Source organism: Anguilla anguilla, chromosome 5 (assembly GCF_013347855.1).
Source record: "Anguilla anguilla isolate fAngAng1 chromosome 5, fAngAng1.pri, whole genome shotgun sequence".
In the NCBI taxonomy this organism is placed as follows: domain Eukaryota; kingdom Metazoa; phylum Chordata; class Actinopteri; order Anguilliformes; family Anguillidae; genus Anguilla; species Anguilla anguilla.
Genome location: NC_049205.1, coordinates 490,737 through 512,167, shown reverse-complemented (window position 1 = coordinate 512,167; position 21,431 = coordinate 490,737). Strand labels below are relative to the sequence as shown.

At 45.5% G+C, this 21,431-nt stretch overlaps 1 protein-coding gene across 1 annotated transcript; it reads right to left on the bottom strand.

Moving 5' to 3' along the window:
* Positions 1-1,225: 1,225 nt before the first annotated feature.
* On the bottom strand, positions 1,226-19,809 carry chrnb5a (cholinergic receptor, nicotinic, beta 5a). The gene is made up of 6 exons (XM_035417110.1): positions 18,861-19,809; positions 6,224-6,369; positions 5,329-5,373; positions 4,592-4,701; positions 3,289-4,261; positions 1,226-2,930 (listed from the first exon to the last, which is right to left on the bottom strand). Exons 1-6 carry the CDS (start codon positions 18,910-18,912, stop codon positions 2,784-2,786), a joined length of 1,473 nt encoding a protein of 490 aa, XP_035273001.1. The 5' UTR covers positions 18,913-19,809; the 3' UTR covers positions 1,226-2,783.
* Positions 19,810-21,431: the final 1,622 nt, after the last annotated feature.

Here is a 21,431-nt window from a genome sequence, read left to right as displayed (position 1 = left end):
CATTAAAAGCTAGAGTCTACAAACATATTTGAGCAGCATATTTAGGGTATATTTGAGCTGTATATTTATACCACCATCTGCACCGACTGCCACTGTCTGCATTCACATATTTGTGAATATGAATTGAATTTTGTTCTCGTATATGAATATGACTTTTTCATATACGGAGAGACTGCTGGAAAACACAAATAAGGGAGAAATGACAGTTGACATATTACCCAGAATGCCTCTGTACATTCCTCCTGTCATCATGGGACTACCTAATTGAAACTGATGAAGTGCATACACCTTGTTATTCATGTCCATATCTAATGCGTATTAAAGAGGTGCTCCCACGGTATGTGCATAATAAGCTCAAATGGAGGGAGGGGGTGTCTTTTCCACTGTAAGACAGATTTCATCCTAACCCCCAGCAGTCCTGCAGGGACAGGAAAGCGTGCCGTGCCAGAAAAGGATAAGCAAACATGGAGAACCGCTGGACTGACACGAGTAGACATTTCTCATGTAGACATGGAACATGGAGATTACATATCCTAGCCCCATGAGGTTCAGCCACACATAACAAATCTATTCTGAAATGTTTGCACACTCTCCTACAATCGCTATACATGGGCAGGTCTCGTTCTGCGTGAGTTTTGTAATTCCTTAAATTCAATTCCACTTTTAACACCAATTATTGTAGTTAAATATATCCTGAAAATTTTTCCCACAATTACTAGTTTTTATATCTGAAGAATATTTATTGTTTTAGACCAGGCCTGTTTGTTCAGTTCCAGATCCTCAGAATATTCCAGACCGTTTTTGACTGCTCTCCTTTCATCCCTCCTCCTGCGACACAGCCGGGGATGGGAGGCTTTGGAATGCGGTGACATCACAGACGACGTCACAGAATGAGAACAGGTTTCGTTAGGGGACTGAACAGTTTCGGGAAAGGCTCAGTGAATGCAGCCCAGGACCAGAACAGAGACGGCTAACGCTAACCATGCTAACATCAGCTCGCCACACCTGCTTTCTCTTCGTCATACATTAAGGTCTTGGCTCAGAACATAACACTTAAATGTCCCTTTGCACCTGCATACTTCAATAGCTATGCAACAATGTTCTGTAATTTAATTAAAGTTTAATTTTGATTGTTCCAAGATGCAAGTGAGCTCCTGAACATCTCAGTGTCTCAGTCTGCATCAAAGACCTTCTCAAAATAAAGGCGCCTGCTCACAAACACAAGCAAATTTATATTTTCAGCCCATTTTATTTCAATAATACAAAGGATGTCTCTTTTGTTTACAGATTATATTGTTGCTTGGAGAGTTACCTGACTTGGATAATTGATACTCCATTATTTCCATTCAAGTTTATTTGTCCAATTATGCTTCTACTTTTTTTTTTCAATTAAGGCAATTTAAAAATGTTTTACTGTTACGCACGGTACATCTATTCACAGGTATTGGCAACTGTATCAAACAATTATTTATGCTTTGATGCATAAATCATAATGAAACAAAATCTCTGTACATGAAATAAATAAAGCAATGCTTCACCAGACCTCCATTCACAATATTTAATAGTGTATTCAACCGTTTAACACCATTGCTGCATAATAAAATGTTAGTTTTTTCTTTCCCGTCTATCTTTTAGTAGACAGAGAAAACGTAACATGACAGGAAACAAAAAAAAAACAATCACGTTCTTCCAAAAAGAATATATATGACATAAAATTTGATGAGAAAAAAACAATGTTTGTGAACTTTATATTTGCTTCCCAGATAATAGTACCTCTTGCAGTAGCAGTATTAATCACAGAAGTGAAAGAGTTTGTTTTGAACAAACAATTGAGCTTCACATAAAGTACATATAAATGTTTTAAAACCCCAGTTAAGCGTAGTGTAGTTGTCCAACTCTGTGAAAATCATAATCAGTAAGAGTGGGAGGCTGTACCCACAGTGTATTGTGGGGACTGTAGTTCTCATTATTCACACGGCTACTTCCCTTGTCAAGAGAGTCTTCATCCAAATGGGCTTGGATTGTGTGCTTGTGGCTTTTATATAAAACAGGTTTATTGCTACCAGCTTCGTTAAAAATGTTTTGTGCTAGTATGTCTGAAAAAGACACAGACAAAAACTCAGTAAGGGGAAAAACAATTGTGTCTGAGTCACTAAATGAAGCCTTCCTTACATAAACTGTTTAGAAAACAGTATAGAAAATGAAAATCTCACCCATAAAATGAAATAATTCTCATTGCTTCCAAGTCCAATGAGTGACTGTCCAACTGAAACCTTCACCCTGTAAAACCATTTCCACTTCATAGCCGTTACAGTACAGCTGTCATCATTTATATAAAGCAAGATCAACTGCGCTTCATCAACTGCGCTTCATCAACTGCTAACGAAAGCAGAGAATTTTGGTCTTTACCTCCGATAGTAAATGTCACTAAAGTCAGTAGGTTTCGCCCTGGAAGACAGATCTCTTCAGATCAGATCTTGACATTGTCGTGACATCATCTTATCTTCCTGCAGAACTTTGGATTCAGCAATCATTCCAAAGCACACACCACACCTTTACCTCTCAACACCCAGAATATCTTTGACTCACATATGATCACACTATTAACTGATTTAAAACTAGGATGTGGTTCCACACTTTTTAAAGGAAACCAACAAACCCAATGGAGAAAATAAGTGGTGCCCTCAAACTGAAGTCCTGAGTTGTTTGTATGTGACCGTGTGTCTGTGCTGCAGGGCGCAGCGTCAGGCCGGGTGTTTGGGCGGACGCAGGGAGCGGATCGATCACCCGTCCTCGGCGGCGGGTGTGTTGTAGCTCTGGAAGAGCGGCTGCATGAACAGCCCAACGGTCCCCACCACGCACACCAGCACGAATATCCACAGGAACAGCCGGTCGATCACCATGGCAACGTACTTCCAGTCCTCGATTACCTGTGGCAGATGACGGGCCTTGTCAATACTTTCATATCCATTCAAATTTTGTTTGATTACCTGATTGTCATTTCTCTCATCCAGTCCTGTCTCGAGTGGACATTTTCAGTCATCACATAGATTTTCTACATCAGCTAATCTACAATTCACAAAGGTGATGGGTAAAGATGAGAGCGTGCCACCCGTCTGTCAAAGAGCCCCACTCACAGCTTAATCTGACAACTCTCACTACAAATACTCTACGGATGTTCACACTCACACTCACTCTCACACTCATACTCAAACGCTCACACACTCTCACACACACTCAGGCTCATACTCACGCCCTCATCATCATCATCCTCGCTTTCGTACTCACGCCCTCGTCGTCGTCCTCGCTCTTCATGTGCTCGGCGATGAAGCGCACCCCGTCGGTCGCCTCCTCCAGGTCGGCCTCGCGCTTGCCCCGCACCCTCCGGCGGAACTCTGTGCTCTCGGGCAGGCCGCCGGCGCGCCAGCCGTACCGCCGCGCCGAGTCCTCGCTCACGTAGAAGGCCTCGGCGTCCGCCGCCCCCGGCCCGCCCCCCGGCCCGCCCGCCGCGCCCGAGAAGGACGTCCCCCGGTGCTTCCGCCGGAAGTGCTCGCGGATGTTGGACGTGCCGGGCCGGCGCATGAAGAGGAAGGAGGGCAGCCTGTGGAGGAAGACCCTCTTCACCCAGAGCGGCATGCGGTGCGTGCTGGGGGAGCGGTGGTGCACGTTCAGCACGCACACGCTGGTCACGATGGAGAAGGTCACCAGCACCATGGTGAACATCAGGTACTTCCCGATGAGGGGCACGGCCAGCGAGGTGGGGGGCACGATTTTGGAGATGAGGAGGAGGAAGACGGTGAGGGCCAGGAGCACGGAGATGCAGAGCGTCATCTTCTCCCCGCAGTCGGACGGCAGGTAGAAGACCAGGATGGCCAGGGAGGTGATGAGCACGCAGGGGATGATCAGGTTGATGGTGTAGAAGAGCGGCTTCCTCTTGATGATGAAGTTGTAGGTGATGTCCAGGTAGGTGATGTCGTCGGGGTCCTCGTTCTTGCGTCCGGGCAGGGACACGATGTCCCACTCTCCGCTGGGCGTGAAGTCGTCCCGGCTGGCGAAGTCGCTGGTGAGCACCAGGTCGATCTCCGTGTGGTCGTAGGTCCAGGACCGGAACTTCAGCGTGCAGTTCTGCTGGTCGAAGGGGAAGTTCTTCACCTCGATCTTGCAGGCACTCTTGTAGATCGCCGGGGGCAACCAGAAGATGTCCCCGGTGTAGGACACCACAGCGTTGGAGTAGAATGACACCTCGTACGTCCCGTCAGCACTAAGAAGCAGGGGGGAAGAAAAGGTTTGTACTTTGACTATTTTTATTCAGGATATTATTGCATATAATATTTAATGAGTATGCAAACAGACAGGCATTGTTTGGAAGGGGGGGTAGCGAAAGACAAATTCAACCCAGAAATAAAAGTTTTTTCAGCAGTGTGGGAGCACTCTGCATGTCCAAATGTCCCTTTTCCCCTTCCTTAGCGCTGAGTGGCACACAGGCCAGTGTGTGTGTGCAGAGGGCAGTGTGTGTGCACACAGGGCAGTGTATGTGTGCACAGGGCAGTGTGTGTGTGCAGAGGGAAGTGTGTGTGCAGAGGGGTCTCACTTGTTGTAGAGGACGATGTCCGGCAGCCAGATGTGCTGAGAGGGGATGCGCAGCTTCTTAATGCCCTCATACTCCAGAGGGTCCCACATCAGCCGATAGTCATGCCACTCCTGAGGGGACAGAGGAGTCAGTCACACACACACGCACGCGCACACACACATACATACACACACACACACACACGCATACACACACACACACACACACATACATATACTACACACACACATACACACACATACATACACACACACACACACGCATACACACACACACACACACACATACATATACTACACACACGCATACACACACACACACATACATATACACACACACATGTACATACACACACAGTCACACACACACACACACACACACATAGACACACACACACATGCACATATACATACACACATGCACACATATATACTCACACACACACATATGCATACACACACTCTCTCACACACACAGACAGGAGTACACACTGAGGGGCAGTACAGACAGTACAGACTGAGGGGTAGTACAGACAGTACAGACTGAGGGGTAGTACAGACAGTACAGACTGAGGGGTAGTATAGACAGTACAGACTGAGGGGTAGTACAGACAGGAATACAGACTGAGGGGTAGTACAGGCAGTCCAGACTGAGGGGTAGTACAGACTGAGGGGTAGTACAGACAGTACAGACTGAGGGGTAGTACAGACAGAGATAGTACCGCATGCAGTACTGGCCTGAGTGAGCCACACATTCGTGGTCATGATCTGCTCTCTTTCATTCTGCAACACAGAGAACAGAACACTGACCAAACCTGCCCACTTTTACATCTGCACATAAAATTCATTTTATTTGATACAGTGCTTAAAATAATCACCAAAGAGACCTCCACAGATTAAAAGTATCACTTTAAATGTATATAGCCACCTGTGAGACTCTACGCAATCGATTTGCGCTTGAGAGCACATTGACCTCAGCACACATACAGCTCCCTTGGGTGGTTCAATTTATCATCAGCCGAACATTTACTAAAGCAATTCATATGAAGACCCTTTGCTCAAGGGAACAGCAGCACTGTTCCCGGGATTTGCACCTGCAACCCCTCATTACTGAGGAACAAGCTTGTTTTCTGAAGTACTGTGCCACACTCCCCCTGGATTCAACCAATACTCACCACACTGATGAGCTGATGAGGTGGGGAACCTGGATGGGGAGGGGGGGGGCGGGGCGTACTCACCACGCTGATGAGCTGGGGGGGGGGGGGCTGTATGGGGGGGTACTCACCACACTGATGAGCTGGGGGGGGGGGCTGTATGGGGGGGTACTCACCACGCTGATGAGCTGGGACAGGGACACCTGGATGGGGGGGTACTCACCACGCTGATGAGCTGGGACAGGGACACCGGGATGGGGGGGTACTCACCACGCTGATGAGCTGGGACAGGGACACCTGGATTGGGGGGGGGGGGTACTCACCACGCTGATGAGCTGGGACAGGGACACCTGGATGGGGGGGGGGTACTCACCACGCTGATGAGCTGGGACAGGGACACCTGGATGGGGAGGGGGGGGGGTACTCACCACACTGATGAGCTGGGACAGGGACACCTGGATGGGGGGAGGGGTACTCACCACGCTGATGAGCTGGGACAGGGACACCTGGATGGCGATGGTGACCTGCTGGCTCTTGTTGACGGCGGGGCGGATCAGCTTGTTGTAGCGCTCGGGCCCCAGGAGCTCGGTCACCAGCCGCTCCTCCGCATCAGCAGCCCCCCCAGCTGCAAGAGCAGCGGAGCAGGGAGCAGTTACAGCAAGGGAAGAGCAATCAGAGTAAGGGAATAACCATCAGAATGAGGGAATAACCATCAGAATGAGGGAATAACCATCAGAATGAGGGAATAACCATCAGAATGAGGGAATAACCATCAGAATGAGGGAATAACCATCAGAATGAGGGAATAACCATCAGAATGAGGGAATAACCATCAGAGTAAGGGAATAACCATCAGAATGAGGGAAAAACTATCAGAATGAGGGAAAAGCAATCAGAATAAGGGAATAACTATCAGAATGAGGGAAAAACAATCAGAATGAGGGAATATCTGAATGAGGGAAAAACAATCAGGCAGGGATCTCAAACTCAAGTCCTGGAGGGCCGCTGTGTCTGCTGGTTTTTGATGTGTTCCTGCACTTAAGTGCTTAGTTTCAGTCACTGATTGGCTAAAAGGATCTGCACACCTTGTTCCCAAGGCCATGATTGGCTGCTGATTGAAAGGAAATCATGAAAACCAGCAGAGACAGCAGCCCTCTGGGACTGGAGTTTGAGACCCCTGGAATAAGGGAATATCTATCAGAATAATGGAGATATAAAGATAGATAGAGTTTCAGATAGAGCCTACAGGCTGCTGTTATTGGAGCTGGGGAATCATGTGGGCAGATTAAATAGGGGGGGGGGTTATTAACAGGGACATGTGGGCAGATTAAATAGGGGGGGGGGTTATTAACAGGGACTCACTGCTACAGAAACACGCCCCCCCCCCCCCCCCCCCCCCCCCCCCCCCCCCCCCAGCAGGTATCAGCTTTACAGTCACCTGAACTTGACCTGCTAATTCCCCACAGCTGTCCCTAAATCGGATCAAACACTAAATCAAATCAGACGGATACAGTATGTCTGATATTAGGCAATGTCTCGTGTCTGAGGACGACAGACCGCTTTCACTCCAAAATGAAAGCGGTCTCACAGCGGCGCTGTGGAATGCCAGGGTCACAGACCGAGGGTCTCCCTCTTCGCCCGTGCGGAGGCCCAGGGCTACAGGCGGTACCCCTGCCCACATGCCCCCAGCCCGAGTGCCCACAGGAGTTCAGCAAAAGCAAATCAACTGTTCATGCATATAAAAATTAATATTTTCAGCTTTCAGTATTAATTCAGAGTTCATGGTGTGGATTAAATGCAGGCTCAGTGAGGAGAGTAATCTCCGCTCCAGAGTCTGCACTGTGGCTACGCCCCTCCAAAAGAGAGAGGATTAGCAACGGCTGATTCACAAAATGGGGCAGGTTCAACTTGGGACTTGGTACTCAAACTGAACTTTTTAAAATGGGGAAAGTGCTGCCCGCACCACAGAGCCGGCCAGAGGACGGGGAATGTGCTGCCCGGACCACAGAGCCGGCCAGAGGACGGGGACTTCCGGCAGAATTCGCAGAATTGCCAGAGACACGTGGAGATTGTGCTGTCGGACTCGCTCTGAAACACGCAGTCGACGCAGCACCTGGAGGGCCGCCGTCCGGCAGGTCTTTAAAGAGCGCTCCGAGCTGGAAAGGGTACGCCGGATCGGTCGGAAACCCAAGATGATGAGCAGATCAATGAGCTGGTTAAGACCCCGAGGAGCCCCCAGGGGCTGAGTGAAGGTCCTGAAGCAGACAGCGTCCTCTCCCCATTCCTCTGCAGCCTCACGCATCACGAGCGACTGCTGGCTGATTGGTTGAGGTTTCTGCAGTATTGATTTCACCCGTCCATGCTCTGTAGATCAGCGAATGGAAGGGAGGTCCAGGGGTCTTATAACTCAGTCCTGAGGGGGCTGCAGCATCTGCAGATTTTCATAGTTTCCTTTCAATCAGCAGCTCGTTTGGGTAACGACGTGTGTGGACTCCTCAGACGTAAATTAAGCACAGAGGCACTGAGTCCTTCCTCCTGGAGAGCCACACAGCTGACTGGTTATCATTTATACTCAGCGCTCAATTGACCAATCACATCAGTGATTCCACAGCTAACTCACATCGCACGGTCCAGGGTTCTTCATGATTGGGTTTTTATGAGTAGTACATTTATTTGAGCAACTTCTGCTTAGAAATATACTTGCAACAGACAAACAAATAAATGGGCATTCTTTTAAGGTAATGCAATAAGAGCAGTTTACATTACAGTACCAGATATGTCCACCGGGAGCAACACTGAGCACAAACCCATTTCACTGTAGCCAGTTCCGTAGAGCAGGAGATAAAAAGGAATCTTGTGTTGTTCCAAGAAAAAATGAAACCCAGGTGCGTTACTTAAATCTGCAAAACCAAGAACATATAAATCTGCCTCGATGGGTCACTGGTGCTGAAAATATTATGAAATATTCAGCTAAACACTCCCTACAATCCATTTGCATTAACCTCATTTCAACTTGTGATGTAAGCATTCACTCAATGATTATAATTATTTTTAAAATATTAACCACATATGGCACACTGAAGCTACTCAATCTTGCAGTATCATTTTTTTGGTAGAATACTGCGGTCCTGTTCTGCCACTTTAACACACTAAATATTCATGGAAAAGTTAACAAGAAACAATTACATCAGGTCCAACTTTGTAAAACATCAATATGTTATTTCTAGGGGCCATAAATATAATAAAAATAAATAAAAGCATTAAAAAGTTTTCCTGGCACACAGTCAGAATTTCTCCTTTCAGAGAAGTACACTGGCGTGGGCGTGAGCAGGATTTGGGTTCAAATGAGCACCTTAATCTGAGTAATAAAATGTGACACTTTAACTAGGCTTTCAGCTCTCTGCAAAGCCAGCTAAGAAAACACAATATTTTACTGCGGAAAGACATTAACATCAATGAAAAGCCCAGAAATACACACACACAGACATACAGCTACACATAATTTCAAGTGTCAGTCAAAACCAAACTGATTAGGTCTGCTATTTAACCATTTGAAGAGTACATTTTTTTAGAATGTTTCTTCAATGTCCTAGGTCAGTGTTCTAGAACTCCATCACTTTCAGTCTCCAGTAGTGATTGTGACACCAGCATTAGAATGTTAAGTTAAAAACATTCTAATCACATATTTGTGACCTCACACATGAAGGGGTTAAGATCTAAAACTTCATTGTGCCAGTGAGAGTTCCTTTGGATGCGCCTGCCCTTCTGGGGGGGGGGGGGGGGGGGGGGGGGTTATTCAACCCCTAAAACATCTGCCATGACCAATAGGAGACAGCGACTGGCCCTCCATTTGGAGACTGCCCAAAATTCTCTGAATGTCAGATTACCTCTTCTCACATCAAACGTCACATTCGCTGACCGTGTCCATCCCCAAATTGAACTTGAGACAAGGGCTTCGGGCCTGAACATTTAATGCATTTTTAAAAACTCCTATTACTTCTGTTATCCATGACCACCTCCTCCCAACCCTGGGCATTATGGGTAATCCCACTGCAGTAAGATACAAGTGAGGAAGAAGGAGGGGTAGCTAAGATTTTCCTGGAGAGCTTCAGTTTCGGTATTTATGCAAAATCAAATGGAAAGGAAGTCAACTGTCAACTCTCAAAAAAAATCTGTAGCTTGTGAATTGTACTGCGTTTTATTTATTAAATGTGAAGTGGTGAAACTGTATGCACAGGAGCTTCATGGAACAAATTAGCTCATTTCAATACACTACAATAACACTGATGCCAGGATTAGTAATCAAATGATGATTGAATGCCCAGGCTGAATAAATTTAAACTGTTAATGATAAAGACAGGGCCCTTTGGACACATGAACCAGACAGAAACAAACGAGTCTTTCTGACAAACAAGTGGCTCACTGTTTAGATTCAGATTCAGCTCACTGTGAATCTAGATTCCAGGCAAGTTTGAGTGTCTATAAGGGGGAACTTAACGTTAGAGCCACTACACAAACTCTTATTGATGTCACTGCAGTGCTTTACTTCACACGCGGCTTTTCAAAATGATGTTGGACCGTAAGCGGCTTCGCTTCAGATAAGCAGCATTCTCCACTCTGCAGGTCAGACAGGAGAGTCTTCTCATGATTCATTCAGATTAAAAAACATAATAATATATGAGGATTTATTTACCTGTACAGGAAACTATGGTTACTCGAAGCAACAAACAGTTTTTTTCATATTTAAACAGCATTTTAAAGAAAAGAAAAACAGTATTAATTTGAAAACTTGAAAATGAATTGGGGATGAAGTTTGGCAAGCACAGGAGGGATCGGTCCACTAGTCCCTACAAATAGCTCATTTTAAATCCAGCTACAGTTGAAAGGGAGGCGACAATTATACGCACGAACAGCCATCCCTGTGTCCATGTCAAATCCAAAAAAACAGCGAAAAATAATGTGCCTGGTTTCTGTACGACAAACAGAGGGAGAAACGGTCCAGCGATTCAGAGGGCTGAAGGTAGAAGTGCAGCACAGGTGGAGCGTTAGTCCAGCCGACTTCAGCTGCTACTGCCAACTCTAAGCCCAGGTGGAGCCATTTTTACGCCAAAACTCACTGAGCCAGCTATGAGCGGGGTGGGGGGGGGGGGGGGGGTGGGGGGGGGTGGGGCAGGGGGTTTAAACAGGCCCGCCCAGAGAGAGAAGAAAGGGTGGGGGAAGCACCGGATACCCACAAAGAGGACACACTTAGACAGGGGGGTAAAACCTCCACTCTCATACCGTGCTGAGCACCCACATAATGGACACGGTGCATTCTGGGACGGTCCGACTCGTACACTTCACCCTAGTGGTGCCCAGCAGTAATCCTGTTGTGCTTTCTGTACAACTGACAAAATTGCTCTCTAAACTTACAAATGAATGTTCAAAAGTACAATATACATCCTCAAGTCTTGTTGATTTGTTTTGTTGCTGTGACCATCAATATAGGGGCAGGGGATGGACAAGATTATACTCAAATACTCACTGAAATAAATATTCACTTGTACACTTCTGGCAGAGTTTTAAAACATCTGAATACAGAAAGCCAGTTCTGAGCCGCAGGCGTTTCCTTCACACCCCAGTAGTCAGGAAGTCTCTGCTTTCTCATGCCTGACCTCAAGCATGTCTGTCGTGTGTGTCACGGAGCAAATGACACGGCATGGCAGCAGGGCTACTGCAGAGCACTTTACAGCCACTGTGACGGGGATCCAGGGCAGTCTGATGCAGAGGAGCCAGGGCTGGATGTGATATGACAGCCTGATGCAGAGGATCTAGGGCTGGATGTGATATGGCAGCCTGATGCAGAGGATCCAGGGCTGGATGTGATATGGCAGCCTGATGCATTGCTGTTAATGGTGTAGAGGATCCAGGCAGGATGTGGGTGGTGACCATTCTAGGGGCCCACAGGTTTGAAGAGGGCAGCTAAAAAAGGGGAGCTCAGAGCAATAGTCTCTCAGGCGGCCCAGAATTCCTAGCAACGCCCCTGCCAACAGACATCGAGCCATTATAGCACTTTCAGTGCTCCCGGATTCAGCCAACGGGAAACGCAACGAATGACAAGACCGACTCTGAGTCTCGGCCTGGAGGCCACGCACATTATTTATTTTTGTAAGAAAAGTTTTCGAAAAACCAACAAAACAATTACAGGGATTTTTAAGCAGATTACATTCCATGAGAGCACATCCTGTTAAAAATCTGTCTGTTTGGATTATTCCAGAAAGTGCAATGACGAATATGCTGTTTCTGACTGGAACACAACACACGCTTCTCACAAACGAGGATTTCGAGAAAATAAAAACAGAAGCAAAAGAGGGCCATCTGGATTTGGCAAATTTTAAAAAAACCTAAATTTGATCATGGATGAATTAACTCCATAAGAATTAATATAAGCAAGTTCACTGCATCCTAAGGTGAAATGAACTGAAATACACTAGTCCTTAACTTTCAGTCGAAAAGTCAATAAAATTTACAAACACATTTCAAAGACAAAGGAGCCTCCAAAGTAAATGAATAAGTTTGGCCTGGTGTCATTATTGAGCATTTAGAGAGATAGGAGGTGTGCTGAAAGCGTGCCTCAGGCTGGGCCGGTGTGGGTAACATGTGTCTCCCGATGACTTATTCATCATCTCCGCATCAGAGCTGCACCTCACTCCCCCACGGGGTTCAGTTCTGTCCCTGTCTCTAATCTGAGCTGCAGACCCCAGCAGCCCGTGGGCCTCTCAGGGGAAACGGGGGGCCTGGGGGGGGGGGGGGGGGGGTTGAGAGGCCGGGGTGCTCGTGCACCTGTCCCACCGGCGGAGCCCCCCCCGATCCCCACACTCATACCCCACACGCCACCGCTCTGCCGCGAGCGCTTGCCCCGTAGACAGGCATATTTAACCAGACAGGCGCGCACGCCTCCAGCTACCCAAAGCCTGTACCGCGCAGCGGCGTGAGCGCGGACGCTAGCACCAATATTAGCAGCTAGCGTTCGGGCACAGCGGTGTGCGCTGATATAAAATCCTGCGGGCATCAGCATGGAGTGGGCGGCGTTGGAAGTCTGCGAAAATCGTGAAAATGCCGCAACTTCTCACCCCTCCGAACTGATCAGTTTAATTGGACAGCGATCTGTCCCATTACCGCTCGGGAGAAGAGGCCTGGATGACTCTGTCACCGCACTAATGGCGGGATTAAACCCATGTGACTCAGAGCAAGCGGTGAACTCCGCAGCTGAACCCGGTTTGAGCGCAGAGCCGTCGGGTTCAGCAGAGGGGACTGTCAATGTCCCCGCTTTCACCCATAATGCATTTCACCAGGAATGCCAGTGGGACCTCAGCGCCCTGTATTACTATGAAGAGCCGTCACTCTCAGTACTGCTGATCCATGTTCAACAATAACACCGGCTTTCATCACAAAACTTAGACGGCCCCTGAGATCACTGGAGTGATATACAATCACTCAGCCGTGTATATTAACAACAGAACACTTCCTGTGGGGCACGAGTCTATTTCCCTTATTTTACTGTGTGATTTCCCATATGTCCCATATTTTACTGTGTGATTCCCCATATTTCCCATATTTTACTGTGTGATTTCACTTTCTCAGATTCACATGCCCACAATCAATCTGAGCCCACATGACCTTGTGTTCAGTGTAAGATCATCACTGTCAGATAACTATCAGCTCAATCAAATTCATTTGGTCCCTACGGAACTCATATAAACAACACATAAAGTGTTGATTTACTACCATTTTAATATGACATTCTTATGTCAGAATCGTCATGGTAATTAGAGAGAGGGGCATTTTGGGAAATAAAAATATACTTTACATTTAGTAGGCAATTATCTACAGCAACATGCACAGCATGCTTATATTTTTAACACACGTACACAGATGGATATACGACGCATTTCAGACTAAGTACCCAGCTCAAGGGTACAACAGCAGTGCACCTCCTGGGAATTAAACCTGCAAGCTCTTGAGCTACAAGCACAGCTCCTCCACAGTAATCCTTACCTACATACGCTCCTAAAAAATGAGCAGGAGGGGATTATAAAGAGACTGAATCTGGTGGTTTAATTGCAGCCCTGTCTGATGTGACCCAAATGCATCTATTCAGCTCTGCAGATCTGCTGTGGGTTTGGCCCCGCCTCTCAGCTAGCATGCGCAGAAAACAGCATGTTTGTGTGAGATGCTAACACTGATATTCCTGCTAAGGGATGACAATATGTCAGATAAAAAGTAACAGTACTGTAGAGTCATTTTTTTTCGCCAAGAAATTGCATGCGCTTTCATGTTGTGTAGTCCTCTCTGGTCTTTTAAGCACCTGGCAGGTGATGCTGGTGCACCTGCTGAAGTTAAACAGGTAAACTATCATTGCACAGGACTGCACGGGGGTAGAGTATCAAAGCAGGGCAGGAGCTTGAACTATCAGACAGAGAGAAAGATATTAAATATTGCAAGAAAATGTTTGGCACCATGGAAATGCCCTTTCCCACCTTAAAACAATTTCAGTGTGCTGACCATCATAAAATCCCTTTGAATGAGCATATAGGTCACAATAATCTATAGCGCAGCAATAAAGCAACCGTTTCAACTTTCATAATTAACCAGTAAAATTATACAAGCAGATAAAATCAAATAAAATCGGGCATCTGTGACTTTGAGAAATTAAATTCAGTTGCAGAATCAAACTGAAAAAAATGACCCCTTAATATTAACTCAGATAATCAACACTGTTCTTCAGGCAGAATGCAAAACAGACCCTTGCATCCTCTTTTATCTGCTTTATTTCTGTTGAATCAGCAGGAAACCATCACTCTGGCTCACGATTAACAATGCCTGCGTGGCAGTACCGTGTGATCAACTTTGACCAGTTGCTGTGCAGTGAAGATAATGTCTTTGGATGTTTTACAGACAAAAGTTTTATAATTGTGACCCAGAGTGATGGTTTTCATATTTCAAAAGGTCACCTTCCATGCAAACTCCTAAATTGCCCACAATACACCTGTTTAAAGTTACGGCCTGATTCTGCAGTAGCCAAAGCTGAACTCAATCAGGGAGTATGTGCCAGAGTGGTTTCTGTCATGGTGTTAAATTAAATTAAATTCTTAACCCTTTGAAGAGCACGTTTTTCACAATGATTTCCTTTTTTTTTCAAAATTCTAAGTCAGTGTTCTAGAACTTCACTGCTTTCACCAGCAGGTGATTGTGACATCAGCATTAGAATGTTCTGTTAAGAACACTCTAATCGCTCATTTGGGACCTCACACCTTTAAAGGGTTCAGTGCTTCCACTTCCCACTGTACTCATTTTCCTCGTTTTCCGTCCTTGGATGCGATGATGCTGAGATGATGCCGTTGCCGTGGAGCCATGGCGGCCGCGGGTTCTAATCGAGGTTAATAGGGGTTAAGAATATTCATCCCGTCCGCCTTCGGGCCTCCAGGCAGTCACAGCACGGCTAAGCTTTGATGTTCAAAAGAGCCGTTCGATCGCACGCCCGGGGAAAGGGCACTATAAATTATGCGGAGTCGTGCGCCGATCTGCTGTATGCTTGACATGAGACGAGAGGAACATACAGTCAGGGGTGAGAGGCTGGCAAACACAGGCCACTGAGCCGAGCGAAACGAACAAGTGCATCAGCCCTGTGGTGGGGTAAAGGGACAGAGCTGCAGATCAGCAAAAACATTAAACCCGGGGAACGCGTTCGTTTGGACAGCAAAAATATGTAAACAGTAAAATTTGCCTCTTTTAACTATATACTGTTTCTGAAACCTAGTATGCCAAATTATGTAACCCCTAAACCCTTATATAAAATACTCTACACACGCGCACAAGACTGCTAAGAATAAAATATCACCCAGGTGCACATCTAGTCTTTAATAATTCAGCCAAAGACTGCAATTTTCTCCTCTTATCTTATCTAGACTTATACAGTCACCAGACAATAAGATCTGAATATTAAAACCTCTCTTTTCAGACAAGACAAGAGGGCTCCATTTTACACCAGAAGGTGTCGCAAACACAGAAACTCCGAGATGTGTTGAGAATCTCTTAATTTCCTCCATTTTGTACAAAAACATGCGAAACAAAGATGGCCGCCGAGCCTGCAGAAATATCCACAGTGAATTATTAAGATGGCCGCCATCTGCAGCTGCCTCCTTCCCGGCCACTGTCTTTCAAGCTTCAGATGGTTCCTCACGCCACTGCACTAACCCCTTTAAGGTGTGAGGTCACATGAATGTGCTTAGATTGTTCTTAGCTGAACATTCTAATGCTGATGTCACAGTCACTACTGGTGACTGAAAGCAGTGGAGTTCTAGAACACTGACTTAGAATTTTGAAAAAAACATTTCAAAAAAACCAATTCCTCAAAGGGTTAATTCAACAAAAGCCTTTAGCCCAGTAGCTGAGGGAAGAGATGATATGCTCCTGCTATTAGTGTGACCTCACACAGCACTCAGGAATTACCCAGAACCCTTCACTGCGGTACTGGGAGCACTTGGGTAAAAACGTGTGTACTGTATTTTCCCAACCTTGCGTCATATTCTTTCTTTTTGTGGCATACTTAAGAGGTTCACAGGCATTTATTTGTTGAGAATAAGGCCTGGTGTCATCGTAAACTCTAAATATTGATCTGCTTGCTCGTCCCCGATCATACCATCTTGCCAAAGAATAGATTAGCCTGATAACACAGTCACAGTTGAGAGTTCCGTACACACACACACACACACACACATGCACAGGCTACAGTTTGAGAGTCAGTAGTAAAAGTTGTGTTCTCTTGTTTCCAGTCCTGTAAACACACTGTAGCTGTGCAGGACATGTGAAAGAGGCTGAGCATTAAGAGGGAACAGCGCATGGATCATAAGTTCTGCTGAGCAGCTCATTAACAGGACTGCAGTAAACTCACCCAACAAAACTGGGACATGCCATCCATGACTGTATCTCCAAAGGAAATAAGAACTCTGAGCAAGCAGTAGTTTAACAGCCTCTGGTCTTTAAGAGAGGCTGCTAATGTACTAGTGCATTAAATGCACAGTAACGCTCCTGCAACGATGTGCGCGCATATCTGCGCAAAAGAGAGAGCGCAAACACCCCATGCACAGAGCAACAAAAACAGGAAGTGCCACCAAGTCAGACTGCAGCCTTCCTCATGGGAAAGCAGGGCCTTACTGTGCTACAGTGCAGTTAATGGCAGTTAATAATAGAGGGTTCCTCTATAGCAGTAGTGTACTACGCGCAGTATTGCCAGTGGTAATTAACCTGCTATGCAGTCCTGGCTAGACTGACACACTGCACATGCATGTGAGAAATATGCCTTCTCTCGCCTGCAGGATCTGCTGCGCTCCGAACTGCACATGTGGGCAGCAGTAAATCGTCCCTCCGGCACTTTGAAGCACTTTTTCATAATTGAAAAAGTGAAGGTGTAACCAGTCAGCGAGAGCAGCTGCGTGCCACACGTGTGCACACACTGCGTGTGCTGACTGTGGAGCACCTTGCACTGGAAACATCAACATCAAACTTTCAATGAGAAGTCGTTCGGAGAAACAGGTTGCGTAGTTTGCCCATGAGAAGATATAATTATTTGAAATTTTGCTCTACAGGAAATCCCATAGTTTCATTCAAAGCACTTCTTAGGTCCAGTCACTGCTTTGTAGTGGGCACAGCTTTAGCACTTTAGTCCTCCAGCGGGTGGAGCTTGGAGCAAGGAAAGGAATCAAGGAAAGGAAGCAAGGAGACAAAAATAAGGGTTTGGAATAGGCCCCTGGAAGTCAATCGAGGTCCACCATCTTTAAGAAGATTCCAATCCATGAAATGGTGTCCAATGAGGAGTGCCCATTGATGATTTCCACTCCTCTGTGCAGAAATTATCACACAGCATTAAACTGCACTTGTTTTCCCTGGCCCCTGAAGATGACATCATCAGCGCATGGCAGGATTAAGTGCCATTTCCCATTACACCCAAATGATTCTCATACAGACTATTTTATATTATTTATTTTAAAAGATGTGAGGCGTTCAGAACATTATGATACTTCAAATGATACAGGCCTCGTTATGAAGGAAAGAATCATATTCAACATTCGGTTATTATTCTTCAAAGATATAGAAGGCTGGTTACTTTGTGGAAATGACTATACAGACTTTTCATAATCTCATTTTGTCGTTTAAGGTGGAATTTAGTAGTACAGGATTGAAACGATATGGCAACTGAATAAGTTCTGGTTGGAACAAGGACGAAGGGACTGTGTGTTTCAGACTGTACGCGCATTGATATAGGCTACACTATATATTACTGCATGGCCATTTTTCCCATTACAAATTGCATTGCACTTTATTCTGCTACGGCATAAAACACGTGACTATGCAATGATGACGCAACAAAATTATTATTAATTATTTGCCGTGTTACGCCATTTCGACCCAAATGACTTTGTCATCTGCGTGACGCTGTTGTTGTTTTCTTACAACATACTTGCCACATGATTGAGTTATGCATTGACCTTTCATACAAGTTCCACATAATTACCTAACTCTATAGGTACCCTCTAAAAGGTTAAAAAAAACAGACCACGTAATCCCATTGCTTTTCTTCATTTGGGCAATGGCACCGGGTTTCGAATAAAGAATTCACTACATTCCTGCTGATATAGGATAAATATTGCACGAGCCATACAACAGCAGGTAAATGCGTCACCATGCTATTATTATTCAGTGAAATTTCGTGCTATTCAATGTGGCTGGAAATTAGAATCAAACTTGCTGCAGAGTTCAAACATTGTTTATCACCCAGATTTTTGGCACATTAACCCCCTACGAGTTCTTTGTCACAAAAAAGCAGACGTTGTACACTGTCAAGGTAATGCAACACAGATAATTCAAAGCGTCATAGGTACTTCAGTCACTACAGAACTTAATACATTTATCTTTATGCCTCAACAGCGTTATATTATTTTACGCAAACGTCACACGCATGTTCTCAACATTAAACACACGCAAGAAACGCGTTTCTGTGAAATCAAGCCAATGTAACCATGACAGCACAACACATTATATTCGATTCTTCCTGTAAAACCCTGGTGTTTTACTTACTTGCCACGGTGAGGAAGAGTAGAAACAGCGATAGAGTTACGGAGGAAGCCATCAGTTAATAGCAGCTGACGCGCGAAACTTCAAGTTCAGTCGGTTTATGTCTTTAATGTATGAAATTTTAACAGAAGGGTTAATGTAGATTCGATGGTTTCTTAAGTTCCCTTCGCCCAGGTAGTCTCAGAATTTTAACTGTAACAGGTCCTAGAAAAAGCAACCCGGCTTTCCGGGTCGATCCGAAGAGGTAAGGGATGTTCGAATTCAGCGTCCAGTTTTATGGAAACCTGAATCCAAGTTCATGCCAACCATCAAGTCAATGATGACACACAGCCGCTCATCTTTCCCGGATAACACCGCTGTATTGCCGTTTCCTCCCATGTGGAAATTGCGAGTTGGATTTAAATCAAACTAAATAAATGTCCCAATGAATACTGGAAGCGATATAATAAAAAAAAACTGCGCCGCCCGCGCCTGCGTCTTCGGAGCGGTCTCGTGTGGTCCTGCCCCAGCAGCAGTCGCCGGTGTGTAACTACACAGCCGCGGTTAGCGGAGTTGACATTTGTAGAAACAAACAATATTCAAGTTTAAATCCCAAAATCCACTACTGTCAGATAGAAAGTCTGGAGGATATTTTCTGATTCATGTCCTTTCGTCCGCACTTCATCCTTAAAATATATCAAAGGTCATATGGTAAAGAAAAACTCCTCCATTGAGGAAATAAGCGGCACTCTATATACAGGAACGGTTTTTTTTTCTTCAAACTCGGCTACTGAGTTATGTAGCCCGTGATGACTTAATCTAAACAAATGCTAAATTCTCTAAATATATTTTTACAATTTTGGTTTAAACTTTGAATTCTACTCATTTTTATAAACATGTAATTATAGGCTACTTAAAGATATTAATATTACTCTCATAAAATCTTGCCTGGATCTGTATTCGGACCTCTTCGCGGTGCTTCCCTCACCGGTGCAGTCGGGACCACGTGATCGGGGCAGGGCTGAGGAGCAGAATTCGGTCGTCTGAAAGCCGCTTTACTTTTCCCGAGTAAAATTTGGTCAATTGTTTTTGCCAGCTCTAAAAATGCGGGAATTTGCGAAGTGTGTAATGTTTCGAAAATGTAACCAGGATTGCTTCTGCTCGCTAAATCTTGGATAAGACCAGAGACCTGTCGGAGTTACTTATGGGACAGGTTCAGGTAGCTGCTCTATCCAGGTGCACTGGTTGCGTAACGAGGTCACTATTTTTTACTTTTTAAATATTATGAAATTATTCAACCGTAGTTTAAATATATTTAAATGACTTTTTTTGCATTGAGTGCAGTGCATACACATCTGCGTATGTTATTACTGAAGAGATAACTCTCGTTAAAGGGAATTTATTTATGTAAATGTCAGTTTTAGTGCATTTATGAGTGGCCCAGATGGTTTTTGTTAGTGACGAAGGACATTTTAGATAAGTACAGAAGTTTCTGACTGCGGGCTTTACGATAGCTGCTATTGGGGTGTTTGGGGATTCAGGGTCTAAGACAATAAAACACAGCTCAGGTCCAGGCTGCTTATACAGTGATCTGTATAAAATATGTATGTGTCATTGGACAGACACAGGCCTTCCCATTGGCTGAAGGGCTTGGAGCAGATTCCATATTTCACACAGATGATAGAGCACACATTTCATCTTCTCCTCCAGTAATCTCCTATCACGGCACAGGCCTGACATCATCAGCATTAGCTTCTGCTTCTACCTTGCTCAGGTCTCCACACAGTAAGATGTCCGGTGTTAATACGACTCTAACGGAGCGCATCAGGGGGCATGTGTACCGTAAGAGTGAGCAGCTAATGAGCCGTCAGTCTGAGAGGAGCTCCTGCTCTTGGCTCCTGACTCTCTGTGGGCCAAAGGCACAGGGGGGTCAGTGTGGAACCCATGGGAGTGGTCTCTCTCTCCCCCCCCCAGGTGCTCAGGTGGGGCTCAGACCAGGAGCCTCGTACGGCCCCCAGTCAGGTGACTTGTGGCTGACTGAACACCCCTGTCCTGCAGGTGAGCTCCAGGGGCAGAGTTCAAGGTGCTCAGCATAGCCAATCAGTGGAGCCGTGTGGCTGTTGCTACCCTGGGGGGTCATGTGGTCGCCGGGTGGGGCTTATCCCCACTCCACGTTGGTCACAGCCGCGAACGAGTGGCTTGACATCTTGTTGCCCTGGAGACGAAGCCTGCTCCATGCACTGCAGAATTACTCAAGCAGTATAATCATTTTTCTCTGTAAGATTGTTCTTTTTGGTTTTTTTAAAACAAATATTTAGGAAACAGAGATTTATGTTTTTAATACATTTAACATTATTAAATGAACTGCTGAAATACTTTGTATTTGAAGTTTGCAACTAGAGCACATTTGCTCAATGACTGTTGTCCTGGTTTAGTCTTTCTGTTCTGATTATTGTCCCGGATCAGATTAGCTGGTCTGTGTAATCTCCTTTATCTGTAAAGTTATATTTTTAAAAATCTAAATATGAATTCACAGCGTCATCTCCGCCTGAAGGACTCTCACACTCTGCATGTATAATGAGCCCAACAGTCACA